At 42.5% G+C, this 21,540-nt stretch overlaps 1 protein-coding gene across 7 annotated transcripts in view; it reads left to right on the top strand.

Moving 5' to 3' along the window:
- Positions 1-10,373: 10,373 nt before the first annotated feature.
- The window catches only part of UBR5 (ubiquitin protein ligase E3 component n-recognin 5), a 122,879-nt gene continuing 111,712 nt past the window's right edge, over positions 10,374-21,540 (top strand). For 5 of the 7 annotated variants that reach the window (XM_044743867.2, XM_044743864.2, XM_044743870.2 and 2 more), the window contains exon 1: positions 10,871-10,947. In XM_044743867.2, the coding sequence (XP_044599802.1) occupies positions 10,886-10,947 (62 nt within the window). In that variant the 5' untranslated portion in view covers positions 10,871-10,885. Of the gene's footprint in view, positions 10,948-21,540 lie in introns of all 7 variants that reach the window. The other 2 variants (XM_044743869.2, XM_044743868.2) reach the window with 2 other exon arrangements.

Here is a 21,540-nt window from a genome sequence, read left to right as displayed (position 1 = left end):
TAACGTATTCTCTCCTGCTGACTTGGCACTCACTTGGTCTCACTCTGTAGTACTTCTCATTATCAGAGTTGAAATTATCTGGTTTCTTTCTTTCTTGGCTTCCTCCCTGCTTCTCACTCCTGCCCCCACCTGCCCGAGAGAGCAGGAACATGCTGTCTCATCTTTGCTGTATTCCTAGCTCCTGGCAGATGGCATGGTACATGGTAGGTGCTCAATATTTGTTTAAGAATGAATAAGTGCTTTGCCCCAGGGTTTGGGCATTAAATAGATTTCATCTAGTTGTGAGATTGGGTGAATCTTTCCAGGTCTTGCTTTTCTCAACTCTACAAGCCAAGTTGTGGGATGCACTAGGTCAGTGGTTCCCAAACCTGAGCTCACCAGAGTCGCCTTCAGAGAACATCAAAAATACAGATCCAAAACCCACTCCAGACCAATGGAATCACAATCCGGGAGGGGCTCAAAACTCTGTAGGTATCTTTGTCTCCCAATATGACTCTTAGGTCTCCAATGAAACAGGTGTCACCCTGCACTTGGGAACTGCCAGACTCCATGAAGCCACAGGGAAAGAACTGCCTCGGTCTTGCTCACCGCCAGGTTCCGTTCCCAGCGTGTGGCAGAATACCTAGCACGTGGCAAACAATGAATAGTTGTGAAATGAATGTTGAAGGGCTTTTCCATTTCCAAGGGGCATCTTGACCTGCCAAGGCCCTTTAGGTTGGATGAAAGAGGCCTTAGATGGATTGACTTTGAAAGTTTTCTAGAGTCCCCTCGGGCTCCCAAACTTGAGATGCTTGTACATTCATGATAATGTGTAACAAACCATGTGTCACTGGACAGTTTAACCTCTCTGAGCCTCAGACTCTTCTGTGAAATGAGGGCATTAGATTAAATGACCACTGGAGTCCTATTGGACTTGATCTTGCTACTTACTAACTGTGTGACTTTGTGCAAGTGACTCACCTCTTGTTAAAGTATCTGTAACCCCCATGTGTCACCCAAGCCGCTGGATTGGAAGCCCCATGAGGGCAGAGACCTTGCCTATCCTATTGCATCTATTTGTAATACGTAGTGCTTGGCATACAGTAGTCGCTCAGTAAATCATTCTTTGGATGAATGACAGAAACATTTAAAAAAATGCAGTGAGAAGGTAGAAGCTAGTTTAGTTAATTAAAATTTGTATATATCAGCCTGAACTCAATTCCCTGCTAGTTGGAGTATGAAGTCATACAACCACTTTTCTTTCCTTTTGTTTGAATAACAAATTTATTAAAATACAATTCACGTACCATAAAATTAACCCTTTTAAAGTGTATAATTCAGTTTTTTAAGTATATTCACAGATTTGTGCAACCATCACCGTTGTCTAATTCCAGAACATTTTCACCACCCCCCAAAAAACCCCATGCCCATTAGTAGTCACTTTTCATTCCCTCCTCCTTCCAGCCCCTGGCAACTACTAATCTACTTTCTGTCTCTATGGATGTGCCTATTCTGGATACGTCACATAAATGGGAACATACAATATTTGGCCTTTTGTGTCTGGCTTCTTTCACTTTTCAAGATTCATTTATGCTGTAGGGTGTATCAGTACTTCATTCTTTTCTATGGCAAATAATATTTCATTTTACTTATCCATTTATCAGTTGGTAGACATTTGGGTTGTTTCCCACTTTTTCCTCCATTATGAATAATGTTATGATGAGCATTCATGTACAAATTTTTGTGTGGATGTAAGTTTTCAGTTCTCTTTGGTATATACCTGGGGGTGGTCTTATGGTGACTCTATGTTTGACTTTTTGAGGAACTGTCAAAACTGTCAAACTGTTTTCTGAGTGGCTGCTCCATTCTACAATCCCATCAACAATGTATGAGGGTTTTGGTTTCTCCACACCCTCTCCAACATTTGTTATTGGCTTTTTTATTTTAGCCATCCCAGTGGATGAAAAGTAATATCTCATGGTGGGTTTGATTTGCATTTCCCTCAGGACTAATGATGTTGAGCATCTTTTCATGTGCTTATTGGCCATTTGAATATATTCTTTGGAGAAATATCATTCAAAGCCTTCGCCCATTTTTCCCCCTAAGATTTTTTAAGCTGTATTGGGCACTATAGCATATAGGTTATCTGGGTCTAGAGGCTTGACTTCATTTAAGACAACTTGATGCTCTGTGATAGCCTTTCTCATAATATGAACTTTAATTTTTCACCTTTACAATATGTATTTTCCTATATTTTCCAGGCCGCACCCTGTGATGCAGCAGTCAGGACTAACACACTCTGCCTTCTCTCTCTACCTGTTACATTACTACAGCTCCACAAACCAGGCCTTTAGCCTCTGTTCATCTTCCTCTGTCATAAACTTTAGCTTATTCTCAGCCTCCTCTTTCCCCTTTACTCATTTTTGAATTGGATTATTGGTCTTTTTATCGTTGATTTGTGGGAGTTCTTTATATATCCTGGACGCTAGTCCTGTATCGGATATATGATTTGCAAATATTTTCTCCCATTCCATGGGCTGCCTTTCTGTTTTCTTGATGGTGTCCTTTGAACAAAGCACAAAAGTGTTAAATTTTGATGAAGTCTAGTTTGCCTATTTTTTTTTAGTTGTCTGTGCTTTTGTCTCAGAAACTATTGCCTTATCTGAGGTTACAAAGATTTACTCCTACTTTTTCTTCTAAGAGTTTTAAAGCTTTAGCTCTTACATTTAGGTCTATGATCCATTTTGAGTTAATATTTCTATATGGCATGAGGTAGAGTCACTTTTCCTTTTTAAAAAACCCTTTCCTGGGCCAGCCCTGGTGGCTTAGTGGTTAAGTTCAGCATGTTCCACTTTGGCAGCCCGGGTTCGGTTCCCGGGCACAAACCTACACCTCTTGTCTGTCAGTGGCCATGCTGTGGTGGCGGCTCACATACAAAAAGATGAAGATTGGCAGTGGATGTTAGCTCAAAGCAAATCTTTCTCAGCAAAAAGAGAAAAAAAAATCCTTTCCTATAGTGAAATTTAGCACACATATAGGAAAGTACACAAAATAAATGTACAGCTAAATAGATTATGATAAAACAAACCCCCTGTAACCAACATGCAGGTCAGGAAATAGAACACTGTCAGCATTCAGAAAGTCCCATGATGCTACTTTGTGATCAGTACCCCTAACCCATGAAGCATCTGCTACCCTTTAATGTAAGCCCTTGGTTTGCTTTTCTTAGTTTTACTACCTATACATGCATCCCCAACAATATAGTTTCACTTTGCCAATTTTTAACGCTCATATCAACGGAATTGTACCATCTCTGGCTTCTTTTATTCAACATTTTTTTTGGAGATTCTTTCAGGTTTTGCAAGTAGCTATAGATCATTCATATTTATTTCTGAATGGTATTACTTTGCATGAACATGTCATGATATCCTATTTTTGATGGTTATTTGAGTTGTTTACAGTTTGGGGATTTTATAAATAGTGCTGCTATGAACACTCTTTTCCTTGTTACTTGGTGCACTGGCATGGACGTATATTTGGTTCATACCTTGGAGTGGAATTGTTGGACATGTGTATGTTTCACTTTAGAAGAAAATGACAAACTGTTTTCCAAAGTGATTGTATCCGTTTAAGCTCTCACCAGCGGTAAATAAGTGCTCTTGTTCCACACCCTCACCAACACTTTTTATTGTCAGTCTGTTCGATTTTAGCCAGCCTGGAGGGTGGGCAATGGTATTTCATTGTGGTTTTAATTTCCTTTTCCCTGATGGCAAGTGAGGTGGAGCACCTTTTTATATATTTATTGATCATTTGTATATTTCTTTGGTGGAGTGCCAATTCTAGTCTTTTGCTCATTAAAAAAAAAATTGGGGGGCTGGCCTGGTGGTGCAGCAGTTAACTTCACATGTTCCGCTTTGGTGACAATGGGGTTCGCCATTTTGAATCCCAGGTGTGGACCTACACACTGCTTGTCAAGCCATGCTGTGGCAGCATCCCACATAAAACAGAAGAAGATGGGCACGGATGTTAGCTCAGGGCCAGTTTTTCTCAGAAAAAGATTGGTGGCAGGTGTTAGCTCAGGGCTAATCTTCCTCAAAAAAATTTTTTTGGTTTTCTGCCTTTTTCTTTAATATGTAATTTCTAAGAATTTTAAAATATATTCTGGATGCAAGTCTTTCGTCAATAATACATGTTGCAAATATCTTCTTCCATTCTATGGCTTAGTTTTTCAATCTCTTAATGTCTTTTTGATGAACAAAAATTCTTATTTATAATGTAGTATAAGATAATGATCCTGTTTCTTTATGATTACAGCTTTTATGTCCAGTTTGGGAAGGTTTTTCCTATCCTAAGGTCAAATAGATATCCTTCTATATTATCTTAGAGATTTTATTATCTGCCTTTTACATTTAGATCTGCAATCCACCTGGATCTTTGTGCATGATGTGGGTAGAGGTTAATTTTTTAAAATAATGATACCCAATCATCTCAGCACAACTTATTGCAAACACCTTCCTTTCCAAACTGCCCTGAAGTGCCTATTTTGTCAATCGTGTGTTCATTAACGTTTGATCTATATCTGAGCTCTTTATTTTATTTCATTGATCTCTTTGTCTCTCCTTACATTTCTATATAAGTTTGAAAAACAACTTGTGAAGCTTCACTGGGCTAGAGGAGAAGTGTTGGAATTTTGATTGAGATTGCACCAAATCTATAGATCAGTTTAGGGAGACTTGACAATTTCACAATATTAGTTGTAATAGCCCATGAACATGGTATATTCCTCCATTTTTTTAGATCATCTTTGATTTCTCTCAAAAATGTTTAAAAATTCTCTATGTAGGGGCCGGCCCTGTGACTGAGTGGTTAAGTGTGTGCGCTCTGCTTTGGCGGCCCAGGGTTGTGCCGGTTCGGATCCTGGGCGTGGACATGGCACCACTCATCAGGCCATGTTGAGGTGGTGTCCCACATGCCACAACTAGAAGGACCCACAACTAAAATATACAACTATGTACCAGGGGACTTTGGGGAGAAAAAGAAAAAATAAAATCTTCAAAAAAAATTTCTCTGTGTAGAGGTTTTACACATCTTTTATTGAATTTGTTCTTAGATATTAGATAGTTCTAAATTTATTTTAAATGCTATTTAAAATTTTTCATTTTCTAATTCTTTTTGGGTTGTTCTTTTTTGGTATATAAAAACAATTGAGTTTTGTGGGACACTCACTTATTTCTAGCTATTTTGTTAAACCTGCTTGTTAATTCTAACTTTTATATATATTAAAATATGTCCTGCGAAAATAATGATATTTTTATATCTTCCTTCCAAAACTTTTTTTTTTTGAGGGACAGTTTTCACTGGGCTCAGATGAGGGGTCTGTGAGTCTTGAGGACCTTTGTTTATGTGTTCACCTAGTACTTCCAGCCAGCCTTCCAAGTCAGGTGCCTCGGGTAGGCAAACTTATGTGCAGACTTCACACACAAAAGTGTGAGCAGAAATTATCATCTACTTTTTCTTGTCAAACACACTTTGAGGTGGTCTTAAATGGCTTGACCACACTTGATCTTGTGGGACAGCATGCATTGCACGGTCTACCTGAAGATGTGCTTGAACATCTGAAAGTGCAAGAGATCATGAGATGGGTTGGTGTCTATATCGTTTTGGAAGAAGACCAAGGCCTAGTACTTCCACTTAATTCTGTAGAAATTGCCAGAAATGTTAATGTCCTCACAGCGCGTGACCACCACTTTCCAGCCCAGCAGTATCTGCCTGGCCACTCTGGCTTCCAGGTGGTGGCCCTGGAGATGGTTGCAACCATTGAGCTCCAGGATCTGCCCTTCTGCCAACTTTGGCAGCTGCCTTGGAAATTTAATCCCTATATTTACATTTTTTTTTCTTGTCTTATTGCATTAGCTGGAACCCTAGTGCAATGGTGAGAACAGACACCCTTGTTTCCAACCTCAGGGGAAAAACTTTCAACATGTCGTGATTATAAAAGACATTTCCTGTAGGGTCTTTAGAAACACTCTGCATAAAATTAAACAGGCCTCCTTCTATTCATAGGTGCTAAGAAATTTTCTTCATGGATGGTTGTAGACTTTTATAACATTCTTTTTCTTACTCTATTGAAATGATTTAATGATTTTTCTCCTTTATTCTGTTAACATGGTGAATTACATTGGTTGATTTTCATGTCAGATCATCCAATTTGTTTCTGATCTACTATCCTTGCAATATCTTGATAAATTTGTTTTGTTAATATTTAAGAATTTGTTAAAATAGACTTTATTCTTTAGAGCAGTTTTAGGTTCACAGTAAAACTGAGAGGAAGGTACAGAGATTTCCCATATACCCCCTGCCTCCATACTTGCGCAGCCTCATCTATTATCAACATCCTCCTCCAGAGTGGTGCATTTGTTACAATGGACTAACCCACATTGACACATCATTACCACCCAGAGTTCATAGTTCACAGTAGGGTTCACTCCTGGTGTTGTATATTCTACGGGTTTGGGAAAATTTATAATGACATGTATGCACCATTATAGCATTATAAAGACTATTTTCACTGCCCTAAAAATCCTCTGTGCTCTGCTTATTCATCTTTCTCTCTCTACTAACCTCTGGCAACCCCTGATCTTTTTACTGGCTCCATAGTTTTACCTTTTCCAGAATGTCATATAGTTGGAATCTAGAGTATGTTCCCATTTAGACTGGCTTCTTTCACTTAGTAACATGCATTTACGGTTCCTCCATGTTTTTTCATGGTTTGATACCTCATTTCTTTTTAGTGCTGAGTGATATTCCATTGTGTAGATGTGCCACAGTTTATTTATGCCTTCACCTACTGAAGGACATCTTGGTTGCTTCCAAGTTTTGGCAATTACGACTAAAGCTGCTATAAACATCTGCATGCAGGTTTTTGTATGGTCATAAATTTTCAAATGCTTTGGTAAATACCAAGGAGCACGACTGCTGGGTCATATGTTAAGAGTATGTTTGGTTTTGTAAGAAACCACCAAACTTCTTCAAAAGTGGCTGCACCATCATGCATTCCCAACAACAATGGATGAGACTTCTTGTTGCTCTACATCCTTGCTAACACTTCGTGTGGTCAGTGTTTTGGATTTTTAAGCCCCATTGTTTCATCAGTCAACATTCATATACCTACATATTTTCCCTTTTCATTCTTCTTCATCTTTTTATGCATCTCTGAACTTACAATGGGGAATTCTTTTCCTTTTGCTTAAAGAATACCCTTTAGTATGAGTTGACTGCTAAAAATTTCTCACATTTCTTTTTTGTGTGTGTGAATGTCTTTATTTCTCTTTCATTCTTGAGCTATCTTTGGCTGTATGAATGTGTTCTGTGCACAAGTGGGGAAAGCTGGAACTGTCAGAGAGTTAACCACCCAAGGGATGGGTTGATGGATAAATACCTACAGCTCCCTCCCTGCTCAGTGAGGATAACTTTGAGGTGTGTCCCACACAGCCTCTCAGATGGTCCCCAGTGGGATTGAATTCCAGTGGCCCACAGTGGTAAAACATTTATGGCCCATCTTTTATTAGATTTTCTCCCTTCCCTGTCTCATTTCTCCATCCCCACACAGTGCTTCCTGCAATCACTTCCTAAATAAACTATTTATAGCCAAATCCTTGTCTCGAGGTCTGTTTTCAGGGAAACCAAATCTAAGACATGACCTATTTCGGGGGTGCAGTCCTTCAGGGTTCAACACAAAGTGAGAGGGGTTCCTTAGCACTCCACACTGCATTGGGGGACCTTGGACTTCAATCCCTGTTGTCTTAGCTCTGAGCACTTGTCAGAAGAACCGCTCAGCCTCTTGGTTTCTCCCTCTTCCTGGAATTGGCACTTATCCCAGCAGAAAAAGTGGCTCCAAACAGAGGACTCACTTTTTTGGGTCTTATTCATCCTTTGGATCCCGGTTTGGTAATTTATCATTATTTTGTTAACTCTCCTGTGCTTTTAAGCAGATTTAAAGAAATATTTTGTCTGACTTTTCTAGTTGTTCTCAAAGGAAGAATTAGTGCAAATTATTAGAAAAGCAGCCCTTCAGCCTCCTTTTCTAGGCTTGTATTCCACTTTGACTCTTCAAAGAGCTTCTGCTTGAACACTGCTTACTACCATTCCCTACCTATATTCCCTTCTCCTCCCCCCACGTGACGGGCATGCACAACTCCATGCCTGTATTCTTGTTTTTCCTTGTTCAAAGTGTGACCCAGCAAAGTTTTGGGGCCCTGGGAGAAGAAAATTCTCTCTAATGTGCCAGCCTGGGACAACAAAAAGGTCGCAATGCCAAGATGGTTGTCAAACAAAGACCAAGTGGGCAGTTTGAATGGACTGCCTAGAGGCAGGAGACCGGCCTTCAACCAGGAGAGAAAGTCTCAGCTCTAGGAAACTAGGAGTGGGTAAATCAAGTTGGAAGCAGGGTGGAAGCACAACAAAAAGATGAAGAAAGACAGATTTGGAAGAAAGAGTAATGAAGCCAAGTATGGGTATGGTGTGGAGTTTGTTCCGGGGGTAAATCTAAAAATGACTAGGTTTAAGCTAGATACTCTGTTTGTCCAGAACATTCTTGAAAGCTCAGCTTAAATGACTTTTCTTAATTCTCTTGGCAGGAATCACTTCCTCCTTTAACTTCCACAGCACTCTTATTGCATTTATCATATCACATTTTTCCTATTGGCTTTGAATAGTCTGTTCCTTTTAAATTATTAAGTAGATGGCAGCTGTGCTATAGTGGAAAGAGCAATGGAATCAGAGTTAGGTGACTCGGGTTTAAGTCTCAGCTTCAGCACTTACCAGAGGTGTTGAGCCTCAGTGTCCTCATCTGTACAACAGGGATAATATTACTGCACCCCCCCCCACCCCCGGCAGTGTGATTTGAGTATTAAAAGGCATGAGTGTATAAAGTGGTACAAGGTGAGCACCTGACAAATAAAAACTTCCATTTCCTGAGCCTACTAAGTGTTATGAAGTGCTCCAGGTGCTTGACATACATTATCTTACATAGACTTCACCACAACCCTAGGTAGATCTATTACTATGCAACATTTTACAAATGAAAAACAGACACTGTGATAGGTTAAATAACTTAATCAAGGTCACATAGTAAACTAGCAGAAATAGGACACAAATCCAGGTCTGTCTGGCTCTCAAACTAGCTGTGTCCATTGATCTACCTGCTTCCCCATGGCTGGCAGGACTTCTAATAAATAGTGGCCTTGAAATCACTTCTTAGTATAAACTAATCTGGGCCAAATTTGGAGCTGGTGACCTACAAAAGTGTTCCGTTATCTGTCTCAAGGGGTACCTACTCTATCCTGATTTATAAATAAATTTTCATATATTTTGCTCAAAAGAACTTCCTAAGCAGAAGTGTATTTGTATATAATGCGTTAACAGAAGAACAGTGGTATTTAACATTAAAAACGTTTCACAAGACCCCTGATTTAACGAACATCCGTGCAGGCTGGAGAAGAGGCTTCATGTTTTCACTTTTTGTCTTGAAAGAAATACTCGATTTTTTGAAGGGGCCATGGAAGCCTTTGAGAAGAAAGCTATGAGCTGGTTCCCTGGAAAAAAGCAGATTGATCCATTCAGGAATTCCCCGTTAGGATCCCACTGAACATAAGTTGAAGCACGCCTTTGTAAAACTGATATATCAGCTTTCATTTAAAAGTAGTAAAAAAAAATCATGAATCATTTACATCAGGAAATGGGTGGAAATTTCCACATTTTGTCTTTGTGCGGGTACGTGACGATGGTGGTGGTGGAGAAATTGGGAGAGACTAGGGTGATAAAGAAGTTGCTGCAAAGTCAGTTCTAAGATCCTACGATAGGACTTTCTGGAAAGGTCCTTATATAACTACCTTACTTCTCCAATAAAGGCTGTGCATTTCTTGCCCCTTAACCGATTTTACACTGCCACTTTAAATACAATTGCGGATAAAGAAAGAGAAACAACAACAAAAAACCCCTCAGGGTCCGCAAAATAATTACGGCTGCCTCAGGGAAATCAAAGGGAGAGAGCGCTGGAGCCCCTCTTCCCTCCCACCTCCCCGGGGACACACTCTCCGCCTCCCTCCCGGCCTCCAGCCGCCGGGCGGGCTCGCCCCTCCGCCTCCGCCTTCCCTAACACGTGCTCTCCGGAACACTCGTTCGGGAGCTGGCCCACCCCCCGGGGGGCTGGGCTCGGGGCCAAGCGGGCCAATCCGCACGCACCTTACAGCGTCGTGGCCCGACAACGTTGAGCCGCCCAATCGAAAGGGCCTTACCGCCCGTTTCCCGGAGCCCCGCCCCCTCGCAGCCGGGCCCCCGCCCGCCGGTCTCCTCCTCCTCCCGTTCGCCCCTCCCCCGCCGCTCGGGAGCGGAGCCTGCGAGACGGAGAAACTGGGGCAGAAGTGAAGATGGCGGCGGCGGCGCTGGCGGCGGCGGCGGCTTCTCGCCAGTGACGCGCGGTGCGGGCTCATCTCCCTCCCCACCTCCCCCTAGTCCCCGTCCGCCGCCGGGACCACACCGTCCCCGCAGCCCGCCGCCCGCCCCGCTCCGCCCTCCCCAGTCGCCCCCTCTCCCGCCGCCCGGCTGCCGCTGGCGGCTGCGCGCCCCGGTTCCCGGCCGCCGGCCTCGCACTCCTGCGCGCTGTCGCCCGGGGAGCGGGTGGCGTGTTGATCCGCCCTCCTGCCCGCCCCGCCGGACCGCGGGGCCGCGGACACTCGCCCGGCAGGGAGGTGGCGGCGGCCCCTGCGCATTTGCTTCCCTCCATTTGGGGACTGGGAGGCGGCGGCGGCGGCGGCGGCTGTGGGTTTTGGGGAGGGGAAGGGGGTACGGGGGGGCGGGCGAGAGCGGGAGGGGGCCGTCCTCGGGAGGAGGACGAGAAGGAAGCACCATGACGTCCATCCATTTCGTGGTTCACCCGCTGCCGGGCACCGAGGACCAGCTCAATGACAGGTAATAGGGCCGGCGGGCGGGCGGGCGGGCGGGGGGAGGGGCGCCTCCCCGCCCTCCCCTCCCCCACGGGGCCGCGCCGGGGCAGGCGCCCGTGTTTACGCGCCGGCCGGCCGGCCAGGGGGTCCTCGTTGCCCCCGGCTAGGCCCCTTCCGGGGCAAACTTCTGGTCCCGGGGGTCCGGGGCCGTGGGGGGAGCGCGGTGTAGACGGGAAAGCGCGCTGCAGCCTCCCCCCGGTATCCCTCCGAGGAGCCGTGTTGAACTCCGCGGAGATGGTGGGGGGGGGAATCCGGCTCCCGGGGGGGCGGGCTGTAATTACCGCCCGGCCCAGGCCCGAGGAATCCATATTAGTCAAAGTTGAATTGAGACAGACAATGCGGATGGGGGATGGTGGAGGTAAAAAGAGAGGGAAGAAGAGAAGCGGGGCGAGGGGCCCCGGGGTAGGCTGGGTTCGCCCGGGCCCCCGGGAGCTGTGTCCGGTGGGGTGGTCTGGACCAGCCAAGCCTGGAGATCCCGGGGGAGGGGGGAGGCTGATTCCCGGCAGATCGCGGTGGGGGTGGGGGCAGGGAGGAAGCGCCATGATTATTGTTATTATTATTAAATTTGAGCCCCTGCAGTGAGGTTTGCCAGCCTGGGGAGGGGTTGAATTCAGGCGGGGGTGGGGAAGTGGATTGGATTCCCTTTGCTCTCCTTCTCCCGGAACGGTGCTGGCAGCTCCTGCTCCCAGCCCCTATGGTGCGAGCTTTTTTTGTTTCCTTTTTTATTCTAATGATAGTGTTTTCCTGAGTTGTAATTTGACAGCTGAAAACCGTGCGTAGAGTCAAAGGAAAACTCTTACGTTTGCAGTTCGCAATGCTGCCTTTCTTAACGCGCTGTAAATTTCTGGGATGGGTTTTGCTATGGGCGGAGGAGGAATTAAGATTTTTTTTGTCTTTCATAAGAAGGCTGTTTTGGCCGTGGATTTTCCCCCTTCCCTCCTCTGCCGTTCCCTGCCAGTTTAGGATATTGAATTGCAGAGCCGCATGCTCTCAGGAACTGAGATAAAGCAGGAAAAGTTCCTTCACCGTTGCAAAACAGAGACTCCGAGGTGGTTGAGGGAGGCCTCCATTAAAGCAAGTCTTAGAATCTGGGACTGAGATCTAATGGGCTAAATGTCTGTAGGGTCAGAAAGTGGGGCATTTTAAGCCTGCCTCTCCCCCAATACTTTGGCTGCTGTTTCTTTTGAGTATAGAAGGCTGGCTGGACCCAAGTTCAGAAGTTAGATAGAATTTTTGCTAAGTGACCGGGTGACAAATTGCATGACGTCCTGTTTGTCATGCGCTTCCCGGAGGGAGGAAGAGGCCTAACTTGCTGCTGAGATCCTAGCCTCTGTCTCGGAGTATCTAACCGCCTCAGGTGGGGCGGACAGCTTTTCAATCCGGGAGCTGGCGGCTGGGTTTCTGGCACTGAGTTCAGATTTGTCTAATCTTTGCTGCAGCCATATTGTGTTTAACATGTTTGTGAAACTTTTGGAATACTTTCTGAAAATATTAACCATTTGGAGTTTTGAGTCACTCATTTTAACATTTTGTTATGTGAGCCTTACTTTGATCCTGTTTCGTTGAGGTCGTTTTAAGACATTGACATAAGATTTTTTGGTAAATTTTAGAACCAGGCTAGTGGTGAGAATAGCTCTCCTGTCATTCATAGAACCAAGTTGGTAGTGCTTGTGGTGTAACTTGTCTTGTAACTTAGAAAATTGCACGGGGAGGAGAAAAGTAGGGCATGTTTTCTATATTAGTCCTCACTTTATATACCGAGAGTCCTGACTAGCTTACTCAATTGACTGTGCATGCCAAAACCTCTTTTCCAGTTGCATTGGGCACTTTGATTCATTTTTGAGCCTGCCTTTTGCTTCAGTTAGTCTGAGAAATTTACAAGTAATGTATCTTTTTTTAAGCTACCTTTTCTTTTTTTTGTTCCTAGCATAAACAGGTAATCAGCTTTGTTTTTAATTTCTGTAGTGTCAGTGTACAATATTAAGAATATTTAGGTCATCTTGAATTTTCATTTCATGGAATTAAAAAAAGACAAGTGGACTTGATTCAGATCATAAAATGTGTGCCTCACAGTGGCAGATATTTGAAAAAATGGGAAAAGACTCTAGGTAAAATTTTAGGGACATATAGTTGTGTCTGGTAGCTGTAAAAATGGCTGGTCTGTTGACATTTATGAAGGCAGCCCCTGAGGAGGTCATCCACCCTAAGTTTTGAAGTAGCTAACTTATGGTGGATCCAGCTTTTCTGTGTCTCCCCTTCAAAAGGAAGGATCCTCTGCATACCTAGTTGCAGAGTAGTAGGATCAACTTATTGTTGCATTGCTTGAGAAAAATCAGTTCCCAAAAGAGGTTGGTTTTCTGAAACCGTTTAACTAGCTAGAACAAGAAGCCCAGAATATTTTTGCCTTCAGATAAAAACTTTACCAAGGTTTAGTAAGTTTTGGTAATAGAAAAGAGTGCGCTACCATGGCTGGATTTTTATATGAAAAATGTATCTAAAATGTCACAAATGAATAAATGATAGTTTTGGATGAAAAAGGCTGTCAGTAGGTAGACTTTATTCTTTACCCCAAAAGCATAAGGTTGGACAGGCAGTATGGTACTGCAAATAAATTGCTCAGTTAAAACTTAGGCCCTCAAACATCAATATTTTCTTCTGCAAATAAGTTTTTCTTTAAATAGCCACATCCTGTTAAAAGTCAAATATTTTGTTCATGAAATAGTGTGATGTCTCAAACATCTAAAATGCACTCAGCATTAAAAAGAAAGTTGTATCTGATATTTTTCTCTTACTTTGTGTTTTCAAACTTGCTAATTCCGTGATAGTCTTTGTATATTCGGTTAAAATCTTTAATTATTGGCCCTGGGAGACCAAATAATGAATGCAGTTGATGAATATAGGTGGGGATCGCTAGGGCAAATAGGGGAATTCAGAGAGCCTAGGAGTTGGTTATGGCTTCCTGAAGTGATTACAAGGTCCCTGGTGCAGAGTGGCTGGCCCTCAGCAAATATTCATTGTGTTGGATTGAAACCATTCAGTGCTCAGATATTTTTGTGACATTTTGATTTTCTTTCTGGTGAATTTCTTGAGTTACTGCTTTGTTCCTGACTGTCTCAGAGAAATAGCAAAAACAGTTTTATGAACATAGTTCTGCATGTTGAGGTTGAGAGGAGAGCTGGAAGTGCCTGCTCAGTAAGACCTGGAAAATGCCAGTCATGTAGACCAATCTTTTCACTAATGAATTGCATAACATGCCCAGAGATTTACTGAATTTATCCAGGGGTACACAGTGAGTTACTGACAGGTGAGGTCCACGTGATGGGTCTTCTCACTGTTTTTTTTTTTTGCAGGGGAAGATTTGCCCTAGGCTAACCTCTGTGGGCAGTCTTTCTCCTTTTTTCTTATTCCTCCCCCAAAACCCCAGTATATAGTTGTGTATAGTTGTAAGTTCTTCTGGTTCTTCTGCATGAGCCACTGCCACAACATGGCTATGGACAGGTGAGTAGTGTGGTTCCGTGCTTTGGAACTGAATCTGGCCACCAAAGCAGAGTGCCTTGAACTTCAACCACTAGGCCATCAGGGCTGGCTCAGTCTTCTGACTTTTTAAAGTCTGGGGCTCTTTCCCTTCTTCCATGTGGCCTGTGTTCAGGGATATTTCTGCTTTCTGGGGCATCCCAGCCTTAGAGCAGACACTTGTCTTTTTGGAGTTTTGATTTCCTCTTCTCCTCAACTTCTCCCTCCAGGGCTCCAGATTGCCTTAGGCCTTTTGTCAGGGGCTGACCCTCTTAACCCTTTCCTAGTACTAGGTTAGGAGAGGCCTTTTTAAGGTGGTGTGGGTGTGGCATGACTTGTCCCTGTCCTGAATTACTCCCTGGGATGCAGATTGGTTACAGTGCAAACCATTTCTCACTGTTTGTCTACGTGTGGAATTTTCCTTTGAGTTTTTTTGGCGTTGTAATGTGTCGTGCAATCATAAACAGTCTTGGTTGACACTGTCATATCAAAAGAGTTTTTCTCTAAGGCGGTTCCCCTTTAGGTGCTATAAGGCTACAAGGTAAGATAGTGTAGAGGGGAGTTTGAAATTTGGAATTTCTAAACCTGGGTTAGTCTCTGCCCACCTGCTTATTAACTGTGTTATGATAGGCGAGTCATTTCACCACTTAGAACCTCACTCCCTGTCTCTCCTCCTCCCCACCCCCTACACACTGCAGTCTCTAAATCAGGCATAGTACCCACCTCAAGGTGGATGTGGAACAGTCGAGATATTGAGTGGGAAAACACAAATATTATAATATAGTTCTGTGGAAAATACTGTGAAGAGATGGTTACTTTTAACTACTCTTATGTGTTAATGGTTTCCAAATAGAAAAGCAGGAACTCAAAGAAATTGCCCTAGAATGTTGTTAGCATTGAGTGCAGAATCCAGACTCTTAGTCTTAGCTCAGTGGTTCTCAGCTGGGTGCGGTTTTGCCCCCCAGCGGATATTTGGCAGTGTTTGGAGATATTTTTGATTGTCATAGCTGGGGCATTGTTATTGGCCTGTAGTGGACAGAGGCCAGAGATGCTGCTAAACATCCTGTAATGCACAGGACAGCCCACCACAACAAAGTATTATCCTGTCCAAGTTGTGCTGAGGTTGAGGAACTCTGTCCTAGATCTTGAATGCGTAGGTACAGATGTAAAACTAAGTGGAAATGACTTTTATGAGGAAAAATTTGAGCAATAAAAATGGTTGGTCTCAAAATGTGACTATTTACATTGAGATTTTTAATTAAAATGAAATAAAATTAAAAAGTCAGTTCCTTAGTAACACTATCCATGTTTCCAGTGCTCTGTAGCCACATGTCGCTTGTGGCCACCATGTTGGAGAGTGCAGATGTAGAATGGTGCCATCATCACTGACAGTTCTGTTGGACAGCATTGACATAGAAAGTGATTTTTTGCATAGAGTGTGGCATTTAGTAAGTAGTCCTTATTTTTATTAGAAACTGTTGGGTTTTAAAGACTCCGGCATATGCTCACCCTCTCAGTAGGAGCCAGAAAATATGACAGGGATTATGTGGAGCTGAACAAAGGTTGTGGTGGGAAGAGGTTATAATAGCTGAAAGCTGCCTAAAATTTCAGTGTGCTACACCAAAAACACAAGTATTAGTCTGTGTGGGATAGAGCATCGCATCACCAAACCAGTGGGAAATCTCACTATTTGATTACTGAGGTTGTTACCTAGAAACAACAATGCTAGAGTGACTGTCCTGGGAAAGTACAGGTGAGCTTAACTAAAATGATGAAATGAAGTTGATTAAGGAAAGTAAGATTAAAGACAGGGTATGAAGTAGCCAAAGAAAAAATTGAAAATCAAAACAAACAAGGGCAGGTCAATTTTATAAATCAAGAAATCATTGACTAAATTGTAGGCTTAGGAGTAGGCAGACACCTGTGATGGGAATGACACATTACGCTGGAGTACAACTGGGAATAATGCGATGGACTTAAGAAGGGTCAGGATTTTCCCTTAACAATTAGGTTTTTTAAGAAATAATGCCTAAAGGGGCCAGCCCCGTGGCCAAGTGATGAGTTCCTGCTCTCCGCTGCAGGCGGCCCAGTGTTTCCTCGGTTCAAATCCTGGGCGCGGACATGGCACCGCTCATTGCACCACGCTGAGGCGGCATGCCACAACTAGAAGGACCCACAACTAAAACATACAACTATGTACTGGGGGCTTTGGGGAGGAAAAGGAAAAAAGTCTTTAAAAAAAAAAAGAAATAGTCTCTAAAGAACAGTTTAATCACTGAAAACTGTGTCAGATTACACTTCAGTGGATCTTAGAGGGTGTATTGAAGGGAGCGATTTTGTGTTGCAGGAGGATCTACTTGTGTCTTCTTCCTCCTGTGTTTATCATGCATACTTCTAATTAAGAAAACAAATGCCAATTATGGTGTGTTTCTGTCATTTTGACACCTTGGCTTTCTGAGCAAGTGAAAATAGCCTGCTCTCCTGGCTCCCTGTGATTATGAATTGTTGATTTGTTTTTATAGATGAGTTTTAAGTTTTATTCTGACAATTATTTGTAAGCTTTTTATTGAAAATTTCAAGCATGTACAAAAGTAGAGAGGATGGTGAAACGAACACTCATGTACGACAGTCATCACCCAGTCTCAACAGTTAGCAACTCATGGCCAGTCTGGTTTCAAGCCTCTTCCCTCTTGATTCCCTTCCATCAGATAATTGATAAACTTTCAGTATGTATCTCAGATTTGAAGACTTTAAAAAACACATACACCTAAAAAAACCTTAATATTAAAATTTAATCTGTTTAGAAATCCTGCTGTCACATAAATGCTTATTTTTTTTTTATTTTTGAGGAAGATTAGCCCTGCGCTAACTGCTGCCAATCCTCCTCTTTTTGCTGAGGAATACTGGCCCTGAGCTAACATCTGTGCCCATCTTCCTCTACTTTATATGTGGGACTCCTGCCACAGCATGGCTTGCCAAACGGTGCCATGTCCACAACCGGGATCTGAACCTGCGAACCCCGGGCTGCCGAAGCGGAACTTGCAAACTTAACTGCTGCGCCACTGGGCCGGCCCCATAAATGCTTATTTTTGATTGACAGTTTTGATAATTTTACATGATAAGACTAATTGGGTTCTAACATGTAGAAAACTTGACATTCTTAAGAAAGAGAGAGAACTTGTTTGGATTGTAGCCTTAGACAGAGGGGCAGCATCCCACTGGACTCCTAAGGTTCTTTACAGCTCAGTGCTGTCTCTTAGCCTCCAGTGTGATAGCGCTTTATCAGCACTCGCTTTGTAATGGTTATGTAACAATGGTAAGATGGGATTCTTGAAATGAAGCGATGTTCTGTGGGGCACATTGACGAATAAGATTAAGTCTTGTGAGAAGTTTGTTACATTCTTCTACGTTAAAATCTACAGGTGAGACTATTAGTAAATTGAACGTGGCTATTAGAACTTATTGTCTAATGAGATCATACTTCATGTCACTTTCTTGTTAGAGGCAGTGTAGTAGTAATAAACCCCTTCAAAATGAGAAATATGGTAAATTTTTAGATAACTGTGCTTTGTGACATTCTCGTTTTTGTTGGGGTATTAAATAAAGCGTTAAAAATTAATGTTATTTTATATGTAAAAAAAAACACAATTTGTCTTACCTATACAGCAAAAGTAGTGTTGTTTGTTCAGTTTTTGATGGTGTCATTCACCTTAATAAAATGTTTTCAACTTTCTCTACTCTTATTTATTTTATAAATCAGCTTTATTGAAGTATAATTTACATACAATGAAATTCACCCATTTTAAGTGTACAGTTTGTGAGTTTTGACAAATGTATATGCTGTGTAGCCACCACCACAATCAAGATATAGAACATTTTCATCATCCCAGAAAGTTCCCTGGTGTCCCTTTGCATTGTCTGTCCCTCACCCGCTGTGTACTCCCTGCCCCTGAAAACCACTGTTGTGCTTTCTCTCACTGTGATTTTGCCTTTTTTAGAGTAGTGTACAAATGGAACTGTGTGTCTGGTGTTTTTACTTAGCACCTGTAGCAGGTTTTCTCCTTTTGTATTAATGGTAGTATTTCATGGTTTGGATATGCCACAATTTTTAAATCTGTTTTCTTGCTGATGTAAATTTGGGTTGTTTTCAGTTTCTGCCTATTCCCTAGTCTTTGTTTATTTTTTTAAATTCCTTTTTATAAAAAAGATTCTCATAGAAGATCTGGAAAATACAGAAGATCAATTTAGAAATCTAACAATAGTGCCATCACTGTTAAAGTTTTGGTGACTTTCCAGTTTTTTTTTTTTATACATGGATTTTTTTTGGTGCATTTTTATATAATCGTGATCATCCTGGGTATAGTTTTATATATTTCGAGTTTTTCTTGACTTTAATATATTTTTCATAGGAAAAAGCCAGTCATCATTTAAAAATTTACATTTTCCTTCATAGTAAATTTTTGTGCTAATTAAAAATACATGTATTAGTATATATAAAGAGGTTATATTTTAGAATTTCATTAGTAATAGTGGTATTCTAGATTGCTAGTTATAAAGGTTATGATAGTTTCCAGTCTAGGAAACACTGTGAATTGCGAATGAATCAATAGATAGGTTTTTATTTCCTTTCCCATGAGGTCAGACCCCATTTTTGTAGCATAGAAGAAAAAGTTTTGAGAACCTACCATTTCAGGAAATTGGCTTTGGTTCATCCTGAATCTGCTGTTCCAGGCTTCAGGCTATGAGGTGTTCCAGGTCTCTGCGTGAACGCGGGTACCAGGTCTTCCTCATGGAAGACCTGAAACTCCAGAGACCCTTACCTAGGGGCACGGTGGAGCTTCATCTAGTGTTTTTCTGTGACAGCCTGCTTGCTGTGATGTGAGAAGTGGAGGATGATGGGTTTTGTAAGCCTTAAAGAAAAAAGCCAAATTTGAGAATAGGAAGTTAATTTGATGAAGAAAGTCAAAAAACCAGAGACAATATGGTAGGGTTATTTTAATGTCTAAATGATGAAGACGGTTTTTTTTATATCAAAGGCTTTGAGGGGAGGCGTATTGGGTTTGTGCAGTTCATCATCTGTTTTCTCATGTTGTAGGAGTGGCTTTGTTTCCTGTCCAAAGTAATTTGAACTAGTCCACTTATTGCTCTGTGTCATCATCTGCATGCAGAAACCCTACTTTTTAAAGGAAGCACCAGTCAAGTGATTTTTTCTTAAATTGTGTGCAAATCTAGTTTAAACTTTCATTCTCTAAGTATGCTTATGTTTCTAGTGGGTTTAAACCTAAGTCTTCATCTAGAAATCCCTTGATGTTCTCCTTAAGTGGCTGTGTTTCCTGCCTCCCGGGTGCTCTGATTATTATACGTGGGTGGAGAACACTGAGAGGGAGTACTTGGATGCTCTGGATGGGCAGTGTGCCCTTTCGTTTCTCTGGTGCTTCTTTGGGGATCTTTAGGAACTACTTTTTTCTTCGCCTCCTGCAGTTGCTAGCAGGGATGAATACAAACTGCCGCCACATGTTCCTCTTGATTCCCTGTTAGGTTTCTGTCACTGCTGAGGGGATGCAGAACCAGGAATGGGTGTCTTCTGTAGGCGAGGTTGGTCTGCAGGTCAGAGCTGACATGTGGGCTGATTGTGTTGGCAGCTGCTCATCTTTCTGCTACTTCTGAGAGCTGAGAGCTACTGAAAAAATACCTACAACACCCGCATCCAGTGACAGGAATCCGTATGCGGTTAGCCGCCACCCATAGCATCCCACGGTGTTTCTGGTTTCACAGAACTCTGTTGAGTGGCAGGGACTCTAGGGCAGTTGGTCTTTTGCTTTTCTTCTCCAGGGCCTCTTGAGTCCTTAGAAAACCCTTTGGAAATAGAAAAAATTGTTGTTGGTGCTTTTATCTTCTACTTATGAGTAAAATCATAACAGTATTTGACTGTCTCCTTTTTCTGTCCGACTTCCCTCAAGGTCCATCCATGTTGTCGCATAAGAAATTCTGGAGGGGTGATAGCATTTGCATTTGGGCATGGTGTGTTTAAACCCTTTTTTTGTTTTTAAGATTTTATTTTTTTCCTTTTTCTCCCCAAAGCCCCCCAGTACATAGTTGTATATTCTTTGTTGTGGGTCCTCCTAGTTGTGACATGTGGGACACTGCCTCAGTGTGGCTCGATGAGCAGTGCCATGTCCGTGCCCAGGATTCAAACAACGAAGCACTGGGCCGCCTGCTGCGGAGTGCGCGAACTTAACCACTCGGCCATGGGGCCAGCCCCTTCCCTTTTTTTTTTTTTAATGGAAAGGTTTTCTGACAATAATGTTGAAGTTGTATGAGAGTAATATAACCTAACCGAATTGTAGTAAAATCATTTATTGTGCTGTCTCTTCCTGATTAAGAGATTCTTTAAAGTTTAAAGTAGTGTTTCTCATAGTGTCAAAATGGACCACCATCCTCAGGAGCACAGAAGCTTGAGGACCACTGTAGAAAAGGCTCTTACGCAGGTTATTTTGGTCTTAAAATTGATTGATGACAGCAAATAGTGCCAACCTTGCCAGTTCCTCACTGCCCCCAGCCATCCTTTCCCCCTTAGACTAAGGTTCTATAGCTGTCTGTTTGAAAGTGGGGTATTTTCCTGCTCCTTGAAGCTAGAGTAATTTTTTTGCTTGTCTGTTTTTACAAATGAAATTTTTAAAATTTGGGTTAAGTTACATAAATATTAGGTCCTCCCTAGAACTGTAAGACACTGAGTGTATAGTTTTTTAAAAGCGCATGTCAGTGCTGAGAGGCTTACAGTCTAGTTGGGGGCATGAAGCTGGTCCACAGGCAGTAGCAGATTGAAAGACTGGTGAAAGAGTTAGTTGAGTTTGGCCTGGGTAAATATTTGCCATGTTGTTGCCTGAATGGAGTTTGAGAACAGTGTTAGATTAGTTTTCCTGTTCAGTCAGTGTTTGTGTCCTTCTCAAACACCGTCCTAGGCCAGGCGTGGCCGCCGTGTTTCACTTGCCGCACCAGCCCTTCCTAGAACTTTGCGTTGAGAAGTAGCTGGAACTTTTTATGG

The sequence above is a fragment of the Equus asinus genome, chromosome 12 (assembly GCF_041296235.1).
Source record: "Equus asinus isolate D_3611 breed Donkey chromosome 12, EquAss-T2T_v2, whole genome shotgun sequence".
Taxonomy (NCBI): Eukaryota; Metazoa; Chordata; class Mammalia; order Perissodactyla; family Equidae; genus Equus; species Equus asinus.
This window is presented reverse-complemented; position numbering and strand designations above follow the sequence as displayed.